This window comes from Papilio machaon, chromosome Z (assembly GCF_912999745.1).
Source record: "Papilio machaon chromosome Z, ilPapMach1.1, whole genome shotgun sequence".
NCBI classification, from domain to species: Eukaryota; Metazoa; Arthropoda; class Insecta; order Lepidoptera; family Papilionidae; genus Papilio; species Papilio machaon.
The window spans coordinates 1,750,628-1,768,140 of record NC_060016.1 but is presented as its reverse complement, the minus strand read 5'-3'; the positions used below and the strand labels follow the sequence as shown (position 1 = coordinate 1,768,140).

General features: G+C 33.8%; 1 protein-coding gene across 2 annotated transcripts in view; it reads right to left on the bottom strand.

Moving 5' to 3' along the window:
* Positions 1–17,513, bottom strand: part of LOC106715909 (DNA-binding protein D-ETS-3) — a 55,875-nt gene that overhangs the window by 34,427 nt on the left and 3,935 nt on the right. Inside the window, exons 1-3 of one of the 2 annotated variants that reach the window (XM_014509275.2) lie at positions 16,888–17,115; positions 14,991–15,361; positions 8,815–8,898 (exon numbers count right to left, since the gene is read on the bottom strand). In XM_014509275.2, the coding sequence (XP_014364761.2) occupies positions 8,815–8,898; positions 14,991–15,361; positions 16,888–16,892 (460 nt within the window). In that variant the 5' untranslated portion in view covers positions 16,893–17,115. Of the gene's footprint in view, positions 1–8,814; positions 8,899–14,990; positions 15,362–16,887; positions 17,116–17,513 lie in introns of those variants that run through there. The other variant, XM_014509277.2, reaches the window with a different exon arrangement.

The following is a 17,513-nucleotide window of genomic DNA, read 5'->3' as shown; positions in this document are numbered from 1 at the left end:
ATTGGCTGTCCCGGTGCACTGACGAATTGTGAAGCTTCAGATTGTTTATGGTAAAGGAAGGAACGAATTTTAATTGTACCGAAACAATTCAACCTTATAAAATTTTGATTGATACTCAATTATTCCTAATAAATTAATTTATACTATTTTATAATATTAACGGGATCGCCTAACAATAATTGATTCTATGCCCATTGACATCCACAACACCAGAGGAACCGCAGATGCATTGCCGCACTTTAAAATTCACACACTATTCTGTTTAAATTCAACTTATTTTATTTTATTTTATTTAACACAACGATTATGTTACAAATATTTTTAAATTTAAATTTTACCCTAGTCTAGCTTGAGTAATAATGAAACCGCAATAATTCGGCCGTCATTAAAGGCATTATAAAATTACTTTTAATATTATATTACTTTAGAACTTCCAAATTGCAGTCCAAAGATGAAAGTAATTCGAAAATTACAAATAACCTGTTTTATATCATTTTCATATTTGAAAAAAACCACATAAAACATTAATTGTATAATAAATCCAAATATGATGTTCTCTTTTTAATAATAGTTAAAATGTCTGTGGTAGCGCCATCTGTCAGAAGTTAAAAGAATAAAACACACTAAAGCAATGACAACAGCGCCATCTCTGAATTTACTACGGAACTAGGTAACGCTTTACGAGCTTTTTCTGAGACTTCAAGACCTTTTGTATCACGATAGTGCTGCCAAAGTGCAGAAGGCGAGAAAATTTTGAATTAAATTATGAATTTGTACAATGAAATAAATAATACTAATAGTTTGTAATAATACCGACATGTTATCCTTTATCTATCTATATATATAAAAGAAAGTCGTGTTAGTTTCACTATTTATAACTCATGATCAGTCGAACTGATTTAGCTGAAAATTGATGTGGAGGTAGCTTAGAACTAGGAGACGGACATAGGAACTTTATATTGTGTGCATTTTTTTTATTCCGCGCGGACGGAGTCGCGGGTAAAAACTAGTACTTGATAAATGATTAAGATTTCTCTAAAAAAAAATTTTTTTCATAAAATAATTTATAGTTGTGTTTGATAATGAATCGTAATGCAATTTAAAGTAAGACTATCTTATAATTTTAGGATGATTGTCTGAGACAGAGAATGATATTCACAGCAAAGGTACTACTTTTTTCAACTCTATTTGTAAAAGTACGTAAGTAAATTTATTAATAAACAATTTTTTGTTAAATATTTGTATTTAAGACGCGTCAAGATATTGTTGTTGAAATAAATTAACCTTAAATATGTTCAAAAACAAAATGTGAGAATATACCGCAATTTTATTTCTTCTTCTTTTTCTCCTCCTTCAACTTGTAAGTAAGTTGTGACTCCAGCATCATCATGTAGTAAGCATATTCCCCTCCCCACGGCGAAGAAGCAAGATACCATTGCGTGAACATATCATAGTCAAATGGATCTATGTAGTTACCTTGGCTGTCGTCCATTGCTGCCTTGAGTATTTCTGCAGGTTCCAGCGGTTTGAAATATAATTGTGCAATCCTATTACCGTCCAACACTGTTTCAATAGCTCGCCTTATGGTGTTTATGTCAAAACCACGCAATGTTTGTGCTAAAGAATGGACGTTAAATTCTCTATCTATTCCGTGGTATTTCATCAGAACTGTCTTCAATATATATGATATGCTACCGTAGTCACTTCTGGGAAACATGATCATAGATGAAAATGTCTTTAACATAACCGCGCCTTTCGTCAACCAAGGTTCTGATGCTGTACCAATTACTAGAATTTTGTCCTTTTCTGATATAGGTTTTACAATTTCCTTGAATAAATCTTTTTGTAGTCGTGTCGGATCGAACATTTTTTCTTCAGGTGGTACTTTCTTGTAAAAAATTTTGTCAGCGTCCGAAACTAAAATTATAGCGGGTTGCATTAGCCTGCTAACTTTATTGATTAAATTGAACATTTTTTTTAAATTTTTTGGTCCTGGGTATTTGTTATAAACATTAAATGGTGAAAGATCTATTAAAATTGAATTGGTTTCAGTTGCCAAGGCATAAACGAGCGTTTTCTTTCCTGAGCCTTTGGGTCCGACCAGAAGTATTGAACGGTTTGCATTGCGACAAGAAGATCCAAGTGTTAACAAACAACGAATTCTTATTTGTTCTCGAACATCGCCGAGGCATGGCGGTGGGAACGTTGGGGTCCATTCAACTGCTCTCATATCGGCTGCAGCATAGTTTCTGTCGCCCCAAAAATCATCAATGGTTAGACGCTTATGCTGCTTAATGATACCTTCATCGAATAATTCTTGAAACATTCTAGCTGGAGGTATTTTCTCCGGTTTTGGTACTTTAGGTTTTCTTGGTTTTTTCCTTTTTTCACTTTGAGGAGGCTTGCTGATCCCAGCCACATTGTAATCGTTTTTGAGCGACATCTTTAATTGTTCTAATTCTAATCTCATCATCTCATCCACAATGGGCCGCAATTGTAAATGTACCTCTTGATAAGCAGTACCTATGAGTAACTCTTTTATGTAACCTTTAATTACCTCTAAAGGAGGATCTGGTACGTCAATATTTCTCCATTGTGTTTGATAGTCTTTCCACGCTTCCTGTAACCTTTCAAATTGTTTACCTACAGTCAAAAAGACACCTGGATCGTTAGCTGGATTGAGTCGTGATTTCCTATAGTCACTAAATCTTTTTTTCTCTTTTTCCAATGCTTCTTTCTCTATGCGTCTTTGTTCAAGTTTAGCTTCCAATTTTTCTGCTTTAATTTGTTGCTTTGTCTTTGGATTACCGGCTTCTTCTTTAAGACGTTTATCTTCTTTAGCTCGGTATTCAATATATTCTTCTATAGTAAATGTTTCTCCTTTTACAACTAAGATTGAACCGCCCTCTTCAGGCCACGGAAACTCATCAAATGTACGGACTTTGTTATACCACACCCTAAACCATTCTCTAATTTCGCTGGTAATGTCATCCATTATATGACCTTCTTTGATTTGTAAAATGTGAGCTTTTTCTTTGATATGATCTTCTAGCCATTTTTCATGATATTTTTGTCTATAACTTCGGCGTATCTCTTCTACTCTCTTTAATTCTGTTTTTTGAGATGGTTTAGGTTGTGACGTAATAATCATTTGAAGTTTTTCTTTAACTTTATTTTCTCGTTTTTGTTCTCGTTTAATTTCCATGAATCGCTTATAAATAGTTTTAATTAGAGCAGCGGCCCTTTCTTTCATATATGGTGACGCTTCTGGTTTTTTAAGACCTGCAAGCTCCAAATATAAAGCCTTATCTTTATTGATTTTTTTAGTATTTTGTCTAACAATATTTCTCGATCGTTCCATTCGTTGTATGTTGTTTACATGTCTGTTATATTCTTCTTCTAGCCGGCGCTTCTCTATCTCTTCAGGACTAAGTACTTCTGAATGTACGGATTCAATGTCTTCACCTAGTGCCAGTTTTCGTCTTATTTCTTCTTCCTTCTCTTCCTTCAATCTCATTTCTTCTTCCAAGCGTTGTTGTTCTCTGAGTTCCAACTCTGATTGTGTCGGTGTGGGATCACCGATGCGATTGCCGGCGAAAATTTGATCAATTATATATTGCATTTCTTTTTGTCTGATTTCAAATGGATAGAAAAATGGGCAAAGTATTTCTACGTCTTGGGGTATTATGAGCATTTGTTTAAGAGCATTATCAGTATATGTATATTCAAAAGCTTCAACAGTTTCTAGCGATGATTTTAATTCCAGTAAACGACAAGTTATAGTGTCAATAATTTGTCTTATGAATGGACGTCTTTGTACTTGATCCATTTGATCATAGCATTCACATAATCTGTTATACAGTATACAGTACTGGGAGTAAACTCTCGCAACAATTTCTATTGCCGTAGCTTGAGGCTTAATTCCTATGCTGTCTGATGCTAAGTCTTGGATCTTCTGATCTGCAGCTAAGGCTTTTTCGAAATCTTCTTTGATTTTCAACCATCGTTCATAATATTCTTTGCTGGCCATTCTAAAATTTAATTTGATCGAATCTAAATATTTGCTTAATTTAACAGTAATTTATAATTATTATCTGATACAAGTATATAAAACCATGACAATGTTTAATGACAATTCTGTCACAAGATGTTATTTTACTGCTAAGCAACAGAATTTTAATATTCATTCTAAAATTATCAAAACGCCACCATCCACTTTCTACACCTTTTTTTAATAATTAAACGATCTCGTGACAATGATGCTTAAATGATTCTGTATTAAGTCTAAAAATGATTCACTAAAATATTAAGTTGCAATTATAGTTTTGTAAATACGAGTTAGTGACATGATGGTAGACAAAACAAGCACAGCGCGCGCAAAGCTTAACAAGGTTCATTTTAATCTGTTTTCATTTAAACCGTGTGTTGTGTAAGTCTATTTGCGCGGCATACTTTTCCTGAATAACTAAGTACTCGTACTATGAGAAACGTTTGTAAAGTTTGCAAAACATATTGAATTCGAACGAATGCTTCTTATCACTGGTTATTACGAGATATGTTTCTTGTGAGTTGGGGTGGTGGGTCGACAATGACGCTTCAACCCTCGCTCACAATAAAAATGTTTTAAGTGCGCCTCCGCGCGTTCCATTGAGCGTCAGTAACGACGACGCACGCGCTCCGCGACTGTATCCGGCCGGCGCGTGCCGCGTGTGATACACCGCAAGTCATAAGCGGTAGCGATTATTAATTTGTAATTTAGTAGCTTTTTTCTTTTTTTCTGAGGACCGACAAAAAATTGTTATTACTATTTGTTATACTGAACTCGTGCATACTTGAGTATCTTGAACAATATTTAATAAATAGCACAATATTAATTACTAATTAAGTACGTCAGTTTTATACTACAATTCAATGTTATATAAATAAAAACTCATAAATTCATGATTGGTATTAAAATATGGTAGTCATTGAAATGGCCACTACTAACAATTACGTATTCAATTCTCATTATATGTTACTTTGCCCGTTTTCATGAAAACTTTCTATTACTATTGATATTGTAAAAAGTCGCTATTCATTTGTAATTTGGGCCACTGGCTTAAACAGCATCGCCCAAAATGCAACGTAACAATGATTTACTCAGTATCCCTCCTATGTATTCATTACGGGTGTAGAATTTAAGCCATTTATTTTGTTAACTCTGTCTCGGTCAATAAAGCCTGTCGGGGGTTGGACTAAAGGGATCGTCAAGCTTTGATAGTTCGTAATCTTAATACTGGTGTCGCGATTGCCGCCCTATTAGCATACTCGTACACATTATGGACTGATACTTTCAAGAAGAAGTTCAATAGAATAGTAAATGTCGATCGATACTTTTTTTTATAGAAAAGAAATTTACTGAAAACTGAGAAAATCACAAAAGTGTGGGATACAACTATTTACGCAGACCACCGATATTAGCCTCAGAATAATTGTAAAGACAAAACTGAAAGAATAACTGACATGAACGAAAGAAAAGAACATTTTTATTGGAATAAACGACGCTAGCGACTGAAGACTAGCGAGCGATAGAAAACTTTCTAAACTTCGTAATATGTCGTTGAATGATTAAAGCCCTTGTAATATAAAGAACGTAAATAGAGAAACTTCGTCTATCCTACGTTTATCGGTGGACGCCAATAGCCTGAAGTAGAAAAAAGAAGAAATATTTTGACCCTAAAAGTATTGTTGTCTAAGTACTATTAAACTTACGGATTTCTATCGAGTTTAAGCCTACAGTAATGAGGATGGACTAATTAAAGCGGTCAGCGGTTGCTTCGCTATTACGGCGAATTCAGGTAGCCGCTTGCACGTTTGCAAATTTATATCTAAAAATAGATAAACCGGCAACTTACAAAAATTCTTAAAATTACACTAATTATCCTCGCCGCTATATTTACCCTAAAAGCTGTTGAAATTAGCAAATAGTCTGCGTTCCCACGAGGGGGGTATCTTCATTAATAGAGAGGGAATCGAAGCCGTGACAAATTCGTCGCATGCGCGCCGACCGGGCACCACCCAGACAGTTAGCGGGCCACCGGAACTGACAGACACAATGATTGACTGTTCAATTGAGTGCCGGAGTTACTCGGGATTGCACACTCTCCGCCAATTACGCTAAGCGTGCGTGATTAGTGTTGTGCAGCGAAATATCGATATGTTTGTTATTGTATTCTTGTAGTTTAATAAAATATAGATTGTAAAATAATCAAGTTAATACTAAGTTACAATCACAATAGACTACAGAAGATGGAGATTTAATTTTATTCATACTTATACTGATAAAATGTAAGAAATTACAAAATCAAAGTTGCAACTTGTGAAAACAAAGACTAAAAGTGTAATTTAGAATGCGCGATAAACATTATCATATATTATTTATAATATGATTGTTATATTTTACGGTATGAGAGTAAATTTTATTTAATTCTGTAAAAAGGTAACTTATAGAGTTTGACGTTTAAGGAAGTAGAAACTGTGTGAAATTATTGATATTAAACATTCCTAGATTAAATTTTTAAATGAAAATGTTTTAAATTTGTACAAAATTACATGTATACATAATTAGGATAAATTACTTAAATGTAATATTATTCTATAACCAAAAAAGTTTGACTAACCATCAATTATGAGAGCCACTCAACCCTAAAATATCACAGAGCGTGTCCATTGTAACCGCATGAGATAAAAAAATCATGACCGGGACGCTTATCGATAGAAATAAGACTCTCGATCCCACGCGCGATAATTCGATACGCACGGTGGCTCACAATCAGCGCTTCACTATTATATTTATAATGTTTATTTAGAAATACTTCAATACTCAAATTTGAAAAAAATATCTTAAAATTTATTGATTCACTTTATTTACTTTTTATTAACATAAGAAAAGTTTTACTTAATAATGTAAAGTGTAATGAAATGAAGAATTTAATAGATATATTAATTTAGGAAAATATTAGGTAACTAGCTGTCGTGTCGCCCGAAACTCCGTCCGTGCGGAGCGGAGTTAAACAAAATTTATTTGTAGCCTATATGTTCTTCCAGACTATGTTCTACTTTTATGCCAAATTTCAGCTCCATAGCAGTTCTGGAGATACCTTCATCCATCCATCTAAACATTCACATTTATAATAGTAAAAAGGTAATCTTTTGATGGATGGATGTTTGTTTAAAGGTATCTCCCGAACGGCTCAACTGATCTCGATTGGATTTGGCATAGATGTAGATTGTAGTCTGGAAGAACACATAGGCTACTTATATTTTTTTATTCCGCGCGGTCGGAGTCGTGTGCGACAGCTAGTTATGTTATGAAAAGTAAGGTATGATTAAAAAGTATTTTTAGCCGACTTCAAAAAGAAGGAGGTTATCAATTCGACTGTATTTTTTTTATGTGTGTTATGATCGTAACGGGTTGAGTTACGTCGTGACTTTGTCTCTATATTTTGTCTTTATAGTAGAACTGTGTGTGTGTGTCATTAGTATATGCATTAATAGGCTATTAGGAATATACAATAATATTGGAAAGCCTGGGGGTACACTCGTCATCTCGTCACGGTTGGCCATTGGGAGCGGTGCTTGTAGTAGAGAGCTCTTAATTATTTAGCAACATGTGACGGCGCGTGCCTCAGTTTATTTTGTCGATCTTAATGACTTATTTTTTGTCTTATTATATATTTTAATTAAAATAAAAATTTTGATAGTTTTTGATCTAGATACTCGTATATAATAAGTAAATATAAAGATTTTCTTTTACTACTTTTATGGACCGTTCAGAAATTTATAGATGGATTTAAAAAAACACAAAACACTGAATATTGAGTCATATGGTTATTTGTACGTTTTTCATTATCAAACTATCTATGGTCGTAGTGAATTAATTTGACTATTACTTGACAGATTTGCTAATTCGTCAAATTATCGATTTACTCTTTGTAGTTACGCGTAAAAGGAACCGCAAAGGACTTGGGATAGCCAAGTGCTCCCAGAGACGCTCAATTGACGCATCAGACGGCCGACATCAAAGCGTCGGAGTTCAATTCATCGGACAATTAAAAGTTATAAACTGCAGTCAAAGAGTCGATCTTCTTGCTTCGCTGCGCGAATAAATGATTGAAATTGCCTTCAATGTGATTTAAGATTTTCATTTGAACAACTGTACTGTGTTATTCATATTATAAAGGTAATGATAATCATTTTTTCACTATTCTTGTTTAAAAAACAAGTGTACTGTAAGTATAATTTTATCAACGTAAGTTAACTCTAGCGGTCACAGGTGCCTTTGTTTCGAATCGGTGCTAGTAATACGCGGTGGAAATTAACAGGGTCTTAGTTTTACATTAGGCAAAACTTAATCTATAAATAAGAATATCCTTACATATCCTAGTATACATAAACGTATGTATTTGGTACACGTATATGTTATGACGTCATTAATCAGGCTGCGCGGTGACGTCACCGACGCGAGATAACGCGGGCGGTTCACTTATTAACATGAGATAACGTCTACACCCGTAACGAATAAATTATTGGTCGGAAGGGGAGAGTGGGGTTGGGGGAGAGGGGAGGACTTTTCTCATTTAATAGCCTGTATTCATGATCCTTGGATAGGGATGTTTTTCTATTGGATTTAATAATTTAATGAAGAGTGATATTGTAAAAAATTTAGTACTTACCAAATAAATAACATAGTTGAATAACAATTTAATACTTGCAAATAAAGTACACCAGCCATTCTCAGATTTAATATTATCAATAAACATTTTATCAACTAACCTGTGCATTTCGTTGCTCGAAGAGTGTCGGTGAGCGTCGGTGTGGAGTAACCCTTGCCGAGAGCACTTGCGAGCTTTTCAGAACCTGTAATATATTAAAATCAGCAAACACAAAGTCGAAAAATTAACTAATTAACTGAAAGACTATAAAATATACAATAGAATGATAGTTTAACAGCTTACGAACCTGCAAGCATCTAGTAATAATACCAGTATAAAATGGTCTATGCAAAAATTACGTTAAAGTTGTTAAATTCGATAATCGATTTTTATTCTATGAATGTACTGAACGTAATTTAATAATTCAAATATTATGTGACTATGGTATGATATGGTATGGTATGTCTACACAGCTTTTAGCTTTTACATTTCTATAGCCGTAATGGGGCATGTTTTCTTAATTATGCTGTTAAATGCTTTTTATGTTTTATATAAATTAATAATTATAAAAAACTAAAATAAAAAGATAATTATGGACGTTACAATATTAAATTTGAGAACGGAAACAAGCAATATAAAAAAAGTCATTAAGACTGTCGACAATTTAAATGCTCCCACGCTAAAAAAAAAAAATAACGCGTCACTCCGCAATGGAATCATTCGAGCAATATGTTTTGGAACTATTTATTTGGCAAAAAGGCAATCCACTCGACATTGTATCATAAATCTCTCAAGCAAAGGGGAGGCCATCACTGGTGTATCTTTCGCACAATTAAGTTCTCATTGTCCACGCCACGGTTCCCATGAATTTGGGCAAAACAACGCAGCATGCGCGCGCGCAGCTCAGCCGCGCGCCGCTTATTGTCAGCGGAAGCGAACCAAAAGACGCGCGCTCCGACCCCACTGGTGCCATTACAACTGATTTATTTTGCGCGTCGTCCATCGATTGAGTAATAATTGTTTGTTTGTATAATGTTAAAGGGATGGAGAGTTTCGAGTGCGGATTATTGGTTTAGCGGTGGCTTAACTTGTACGACTTCGGTCTCCCCTTTGAAAAGTCGGTGTTAACTTTTTGATATCATTATTAAAGCTTTGTTTGCAATGCATTTTTATCAGGTAGCCTAATCACTGCGAGAATGTAGGCCAGGTTAATTTGGAATAGAATTTGTATTTACTGACTGTAATTTCTGTAGATAACTAAGTCAATATTGAAACATTTATTTTGCAATTTCCCTTCTTTCTGAATAAATTACGAGAGATTTAGTAATGTTGCACATATTTCATAATACTTTCTATAGTTAGTTTAATGTTACAATTACTCTCAAAATCTTCTTTTATATCTCTTAATAAAGTAATATACTACAAACAAAGCTATTTATTTGTGTAAATACATTGCAGTCATATCAATTTCTTTAGCCGTTTCGAGGGTTATTACAAGCAAGTGGTTTACACTAATGGGCAAGGAATGAATGTTGAGAAATTGTTTCACTCACGATTTCCATGATAATTTGCAGTAGTTTTATTTATTATACGAAGAGGTTGTATAATGGGGCAATTTTGAAAAGATTAGTGCTTGGTAAAATTTTATTTTTATGATTTATGTTGCGCTATAAAATTATCGCATGTAAAAAATATTTATTTATAGCCACATCATCATCATCAACCTGCCCTAATCCCTATGTCGATGACTCCTACGAATAAGGGCCAAAGTGCAAATTGACAACTTTTTTTTTATAAAAGAAGGGGGCAAACGAGCAGCGGGAACAACAAGGTGTTCATCGACGCCCATGGACATCTGCAAAATCAGGAGAGACCCTCAAAGTTACAACCATAGGGAAAAACAAGCAGCGTAGACCCTATTATTTCAGCAAAAAATAACTTTTACACCTGTAAATGTGTATTTTGTTTAGTGCATGTTGTTAACTAAACTAAGAGGTATAATTAGCTTTTAACACAAAAAAGTTAAAATCATCAATTTGTTACTTTCGCCCTTATACATAGGACCCGTCGATGTAGTGTCGCCACAGTATTTACTATTCCTTCATACATCTCTGTCAACCGTCATATCTGAATTCACCACCTTTTTACACATCTGATCCTCTTTCACACAATACATACTTTCTTTGGTCTTCCTCTCTAGTTATTCACATTTAATCTAATTACTTTCTTATTTATGCAATCATCATTGACAGCCAAATAATAATGATAAAATATGCAAATAAAGATTTTTAACATTAAACTCATTGTCAAGTTGATCATCGAAACATCGACCTAAATGGTGTTTGCAAAATTATGCATTTAATATGTATCAGGATTCAGGATAAATTAAAGTCTGTGGTGTCTGCTTACCCCTCTGGGTTACGAGAGTGAGTTATGTTGTTATTGTTCTATTTGTTTTCTCCATATAACTTAAATACAAAAAAAAGCTATTAATATCCATTTCATAAAACTTGCTCGATATTTTAATATTGTTTTTCTATTTGAAAGTTAATGTTTTAATAGAATACGTTCGATGTGTTCTGCCGTCATCACTAATTAATATGAATTGTGAAACAAACCCCCAGCCCTATCGTTTATGCTAAAACATAAAAATGGAATCAATAAACGTTTATCGGGGTTACCTCGTTACTTTATTGATATACTAGCTTTTACCTGCGACTCCGTCCGCAATCAGTTCGACCGATCTTGAGTTATAAATAGTGTAACTAACACGAATTTCTTTTATATATATAGATTTTTATCATAAAAACTTATATACGATCTATATTTAGTTAACGTATTACATTAAACATAGATACGGCTTATGTTTTTTATTAGACTAGCTATCGCCCGCGAGTCCATCCGTGCGGAATTAATAAAAACTACGTAATAAGTAGCCTATGTGTTTGTCCAGACTGAGTTCTACATTTGTGCCAAATTTCATCAAGCTCCGTTGAGCAGTTCCAGAGATATCCTCAAACAAACATCTATCCATGAGGTTTGCGTAATAGTTGACGAACTAAAAAATCAATTTTTATTTTGAAGGTGTGCTTTTGCATTTTGCAATATGAGAAACTTTAACTTTTAGCATAGGAAATAAAAGTTGTTGCTAATATTTAAAAAAATTAGTTATGGAATTGTATAATTAATTTTCTTTATTCAGCTATTATCGTAATTTGTAACACTATACGAGTATAAACTTTAAAACATAATTTCAGGAATTTGCTAAAAACAATTTAAAATAATAATTACATAAATAACTAAAAATACTGGTGCAAACGACGCATAAAACAATAAATTTGAAATACTATTATAAGTATAATAAATAGCAAACGCTATCTCTAATGTCGACAGGGGCGTATTGCAATCATATTCGTGTTAACAACTCTTTAACTCCGCGCCTAGGGGCTAATAAATTTTAATATGTAGCTTCTAATCATTAGAAGATTAGGGCAGGCAGCGCCCTCTACTATAGCAGAGCGTAGATTTTCGCGCTAATTTGAATATTATGTAAATACATTTGAACTCTGCCTATTTTCTACTTATTTGGTATTCTTGGCTCGTTCAAATACTTATCAAGCGACGGTTGTCTAAGGGGTTCGTACAAAATTAATGTACACGGGGAAAAATAACTGGGTACTGTTTGTTTTGTTACGCTTAAATTTATTTCGTTGCAATCGACTTTATATTTTTCCTTTGTTTTGTAAGATTTATAGATTGCTATCAAATTCCGATTTATTTGTAAAGTGCGTTCGTATTGCGCTTCTTGCTCTTTCCGATTAATAATTTTGTTTGTTTGCATCTTTACTTTCAGTTTTGCTAGCCATTATGAATTTGTTGGTAAATCTTAATAAGATAAAGAAATATTTGACAAAATGTGACAAATTCATTTGAAAAAAATTTGCGAGAGCTTCATTTGAAATGAAGAATAATAAAAGTTTAAATTCTTGCTTTGATCCAATTTATAGCCTCATGGTAGGAATAAAAGAGAGTAGAACGATATCATCCAAAGGTCCCTCTTAATTGTTTCTTTTCAAATTGAACTAAAACATGGGCGTTTTAATCGAGGTCTTTCACGCGGTGGGCGGAAAGGCACCACGGCAATGGCAGCGCCACTACAATTACTCGTTCCGAATTAACATTTTTTCGCAAAAGGCATTTTTAATGGAAAAAAAGTCCATTGTCTTGTTAGAACGGTCTCATTGTCTCTCAACTCTTTTATATCGCCTCTCGGTCTCGGAACATAGCGAAACCTTTTGTTCTCCGAAGCGATGCGGCATGAAAGACTCCCGTTTGTCTGAAATATGCCCTCGAAAATAATTTTACGTTCTCTCCAATGCGGTCGGCCTAACAGTTGCCAGATTTATTTTTTGCGATTATATGTTTTTTTTTAAACATGTTCGCAATCTTTTTTATGGCCTTTATATGGTTGTTTGTATAAAACATAATGTATTTTTTGTATCTATGCAAAAACATAGCCAAGAACAAAAATTATTCATTTTCGAAACAAACAAATTAATCGAAACAGCTACTTACTTATATGTATGCAGAAATATTGTTTTGGTAAATTTATGAGTACCTACAACGGTGTATTTAATCAAGCGGTAACAAGTGCAAAGTGAAATATTTAAACCTGAGACTCTTTACAAAAAGATATAGGAGGCACAGTCATTATGATAGCACGTAGAAAAAAAGTTGGAGACATCGACTTCTAACAAAATCTCTGGAACTTTACCCAAACCTAACACAGTAGATACGAAGAGTTAAAATGCAGGGTTAACTCTACCCCCAGTAATAATGAACTGTAGGTAGATGATAAAATTTTATTTTCATTAGTATTTATCAAAAGCGATGGGATGATCTGCCGGGCGTGTGGGCGGGAGCGTTGCCATGGTTATCCGGGGTGTCGCGTCCCGCACGCCCCCGTCTTGTTCCCTCGACAGCGATTGTTATCTTTAGAAGAAGCTGGCTCCCCACCTTTTCTTCAATACCTACAGCTCTCGCTCATCCAAAGGGTTTAAATCTGAACTTCAACTGAAGCAAATGCAGCTTTACGTCTTCTCCATAGAGCCATATTCAGAACAACCGAGCTCACGCGAGTACAAATCGATTTTTATTCTTTTGAAACGTCGCACCGTGTCTCATGGAATATCATTTGACGACGGTTACAATGGACCTTAAAATGGCGATATCTCTCATAGCGGAGGGTGTTAAATTTAATGCCTCGAGGATACCTGCTAACGTTCAACTAAAGTTACATAGTCATACTGTACTAAACTTTTTAATACCGAAATTTACTCAATGAGATTGAACTCAGATTAAAAATTTTATGTTATTGTGAAAAAATGAATGACTTTTAACTTATCATTTACGTATCAACGTATACGTACAATACGAATTACGCATCTATTAGGTTCGATTCGATTGCAACCATAAAAAGTTTAAATATGACAAATATTTTGATCTATAAGGCTATAGCGCGATATTGTGTTTTTTGTTGAAGTAATAGCTCCAATATTGTGACTTACTAAATTAAAAGAAGTGTCCTAATAAAGAGTTTTGTAGAAGCACTATGTTGGTATTCAAAAATATTTATTTTTTCCATCCACAGTTACAACCATTTATGAGCCCTTCGTGTTTTATTTTGTATGAATAAAATGACCAATATATTGTGAGTAATAAAATCAGTACAAAAATAGTTTAATACCCCCTGAGCACGGAACCGTGATGTCATGTAAAGACATCGCCAATGCCTGCAATGCTCTTATACGCATGTGTTAAGTATGTAAAATTAAGATTTACTTTTTTGTATACTCCATTTGATGGTAATAATTGTATTAATTGCTTTACATATTTGACATTCGCACACAAGCATAAATAATCAACCATAATAAACACTTTGTTTCTACAACTGTGGGGTCCCTGCTTAAACATATGTGCAAAAATATATCGTTATATTAAATTTATACATATAATAATTAAATATTATTAAATTTGTACAAAAAAATAGAGGTATGGCAATATTTTTGTAAAAAAAAAAATCTTTTGACTGCGAACACCCACGGTTAGCAAGCATTAGTCATCAAACAGAGCTAAATTGAACTTAAAAGCAACTTCTTGTGATACTTTTGATACCTGATTTCAGTTACTCAAGCAAATATATTTTAATAACAAAATTTAAAATGAAATATAATATTATAGTAGTCGCACGCGCTATGCATTATTAAAACAAATGATATAAAGTTATTACAAACTTACCGATTTTGTTTTTATCAATTGATCCCAGCATGCTTTCATCCGTTCTGGTGGTTCTGCCGAAACCCAGAGTAGTACTGGATGCATCCTGCCCTAGTTGGCCACCGTAAAAATCACCGAATGCAGTTGCGGTGCCTAGGAGTCCGGACCTGTCTTGTAGAGCCGCCTTCGCCTTCTCTACACTCTGTTTCAATTGCTCGAAGGTACTCTGATGTAGACGGTACGGAGGCCATTCTGTTGCCGGCCAGGGTTCCTCTTTTAATGCGCTTCGCTTCAATTCCAGAGCTCCAGCATAAGAACAGCTGCTTTCGTACATTGCAGTTTTGACACCCGAACGCAGCGCTGTGGCACACTTTACTCCGCGGTAGTCGGCCCTACGAAAAAAACAAAACATTGTTACTGTGAATTTCAAATGTCTTGACACTTGTATACGAACACTATTGCTATCACTGTTTTTTCTAAAAAGAATGAGAGTGATAGCGATATTGTAATACAGATGTTACACCAGTGAAGATTCACCGTTAATTGACATTAAAAACATGACTACGCTTGAAATAGTAAAGGTAATTGACATGTGTATAGTTTATTCAAAACAATTTATGTAACATTGGCATATTTACTCGTAATAGTTCACTTGTAGCTGTTTTGTAGATTTTACTCACATTTGCATAATTTTATATTAGATTGCTTAACCATTCATTATAACAATTCAGTGCTTAAGGTAAGCAAAGGTTTCCCTTGTTTAGTTTTTTTATAAAATAGTTACGACTCCATTTCATTCAATCATATCACTCAATTCAAATAATGTTCTTAACATTATCATGCTTGGAAACATAATTTTTGCGCAATAAACTATCTTTTGTTTTCCTATATAAAGTTAATGGAGTTTATGTCATCAGAAATCACGTAGATCACAGGTTGCTGCACGTTTCCTCTAGTTTATTAATCATGTTGTTGTTAGACTATTATTTCTCTAAACTTGGTTCGGCTTGGTTAGGCACAGCGTTTTTAAATATGGTTAAGGGCTCAACGTTGGTGTTAATATTAGAGAAATTATGTAAATCTGTATTTAATTAAACCAATCTATATACAATTGTTAAGAAATATATATGAAGAGATTATTAATTATATTAACCAGATCACACCAAACAGAATAAAACCAAAACTTTGTCGAATTTACAAACGAATATGAACTTCATTGACCGACTTCAAAGGTGGAATCCGTTGACATCTGTTTAACTTCAATATTGTCCACTTTTTAAATTTTGGAACTTGGTACCAAATAACGGTATTGCCCACACTATTTAAACTTGTAAAAATGTTCAGTTCTACGCCTAATTTTATTATAAGAATTTCCATTAGCTACTTAAATGACTAGGAAATGTAAAAATGGCATCCTAAGACATACAATCGGGGCATCAACATTACGAGGCGGTAGAAAACAATTTATTTCTTCCCGGAAAAGCGGGCGACGATGCTAATTAAACAGATACAATGCGATGACATTGGATTGTCAGGTTCTGATAAGATACAGTTGCACTATTACAGCAGGCTTCCATTACCGAAACAAACGTACAAAAAAATAACGATTATCTATATAAATTTGGTCTTCAAAGGAAAAGAGAAAGCTAAACATTGTTATTATACATCAAGCAATTCATTGTATAATATTCATAAATTCCTCAAAAGGGGCAAAATTACTTTGAAATTTTGGACATTTTTTACAAGTATATAAACATTTATAAAGTATTATACTTTTTATCATATAAGTTATTGTTAATGTGTTATATTTATTATTCTGCTATGTAATTCCAATATACAGTAACAAATAATTTAACATATAAATAAAGTTTCATTAACTTTCTCATGTTTTAGAATTCTCTAAGTGGTTATCTCTCACCTCATATCTGATATTCGTTTTCTTTTCTGTCGCTTGCCTTTTTTCTTGATATTTTCCGTGGTGATGTTTTCAAGTGGTATCACATTTCCGTGATACCACTTTCCCACTTATAAATTACACTAATAAATTACCACTTATAAATTATATTAATATACTAAACATTCAAATAAGATTGAATTACACATTATATTTTCACTTTAATTTATACAAATTGGGTAAAAAATCACAACGGTGAACCATAGATGAAAATCACGGGAAAATGACTTAAATACGAAGATGGTGCGACAGATAAGTAATGTTTAGAAGATGTCCTATCAAGTTTATTGATAGGAATGAAGGGGGCTGTTAGGTGTGCCAAAGTTGGCACACTCTTTAGTGGACCTGAGAGGACAGGCGGCGGCCTTCCGAGCACTGTACACTACGCGCCCGCGCAATGCGCTAGAGCGCTCAAATTGATTGCATCCGGCATAAGGGAAATGTGCCGCATAATAAATTTATATTTGCTGCACAATTTGACCAGGGACGCTATCTACTGTCATGTTTTTTTACATTCTATAAAAAGTATAACAATTTTTATTACAAACGCCATACTTATTAATATATTGGGATTAAATATAGAGTAAAAC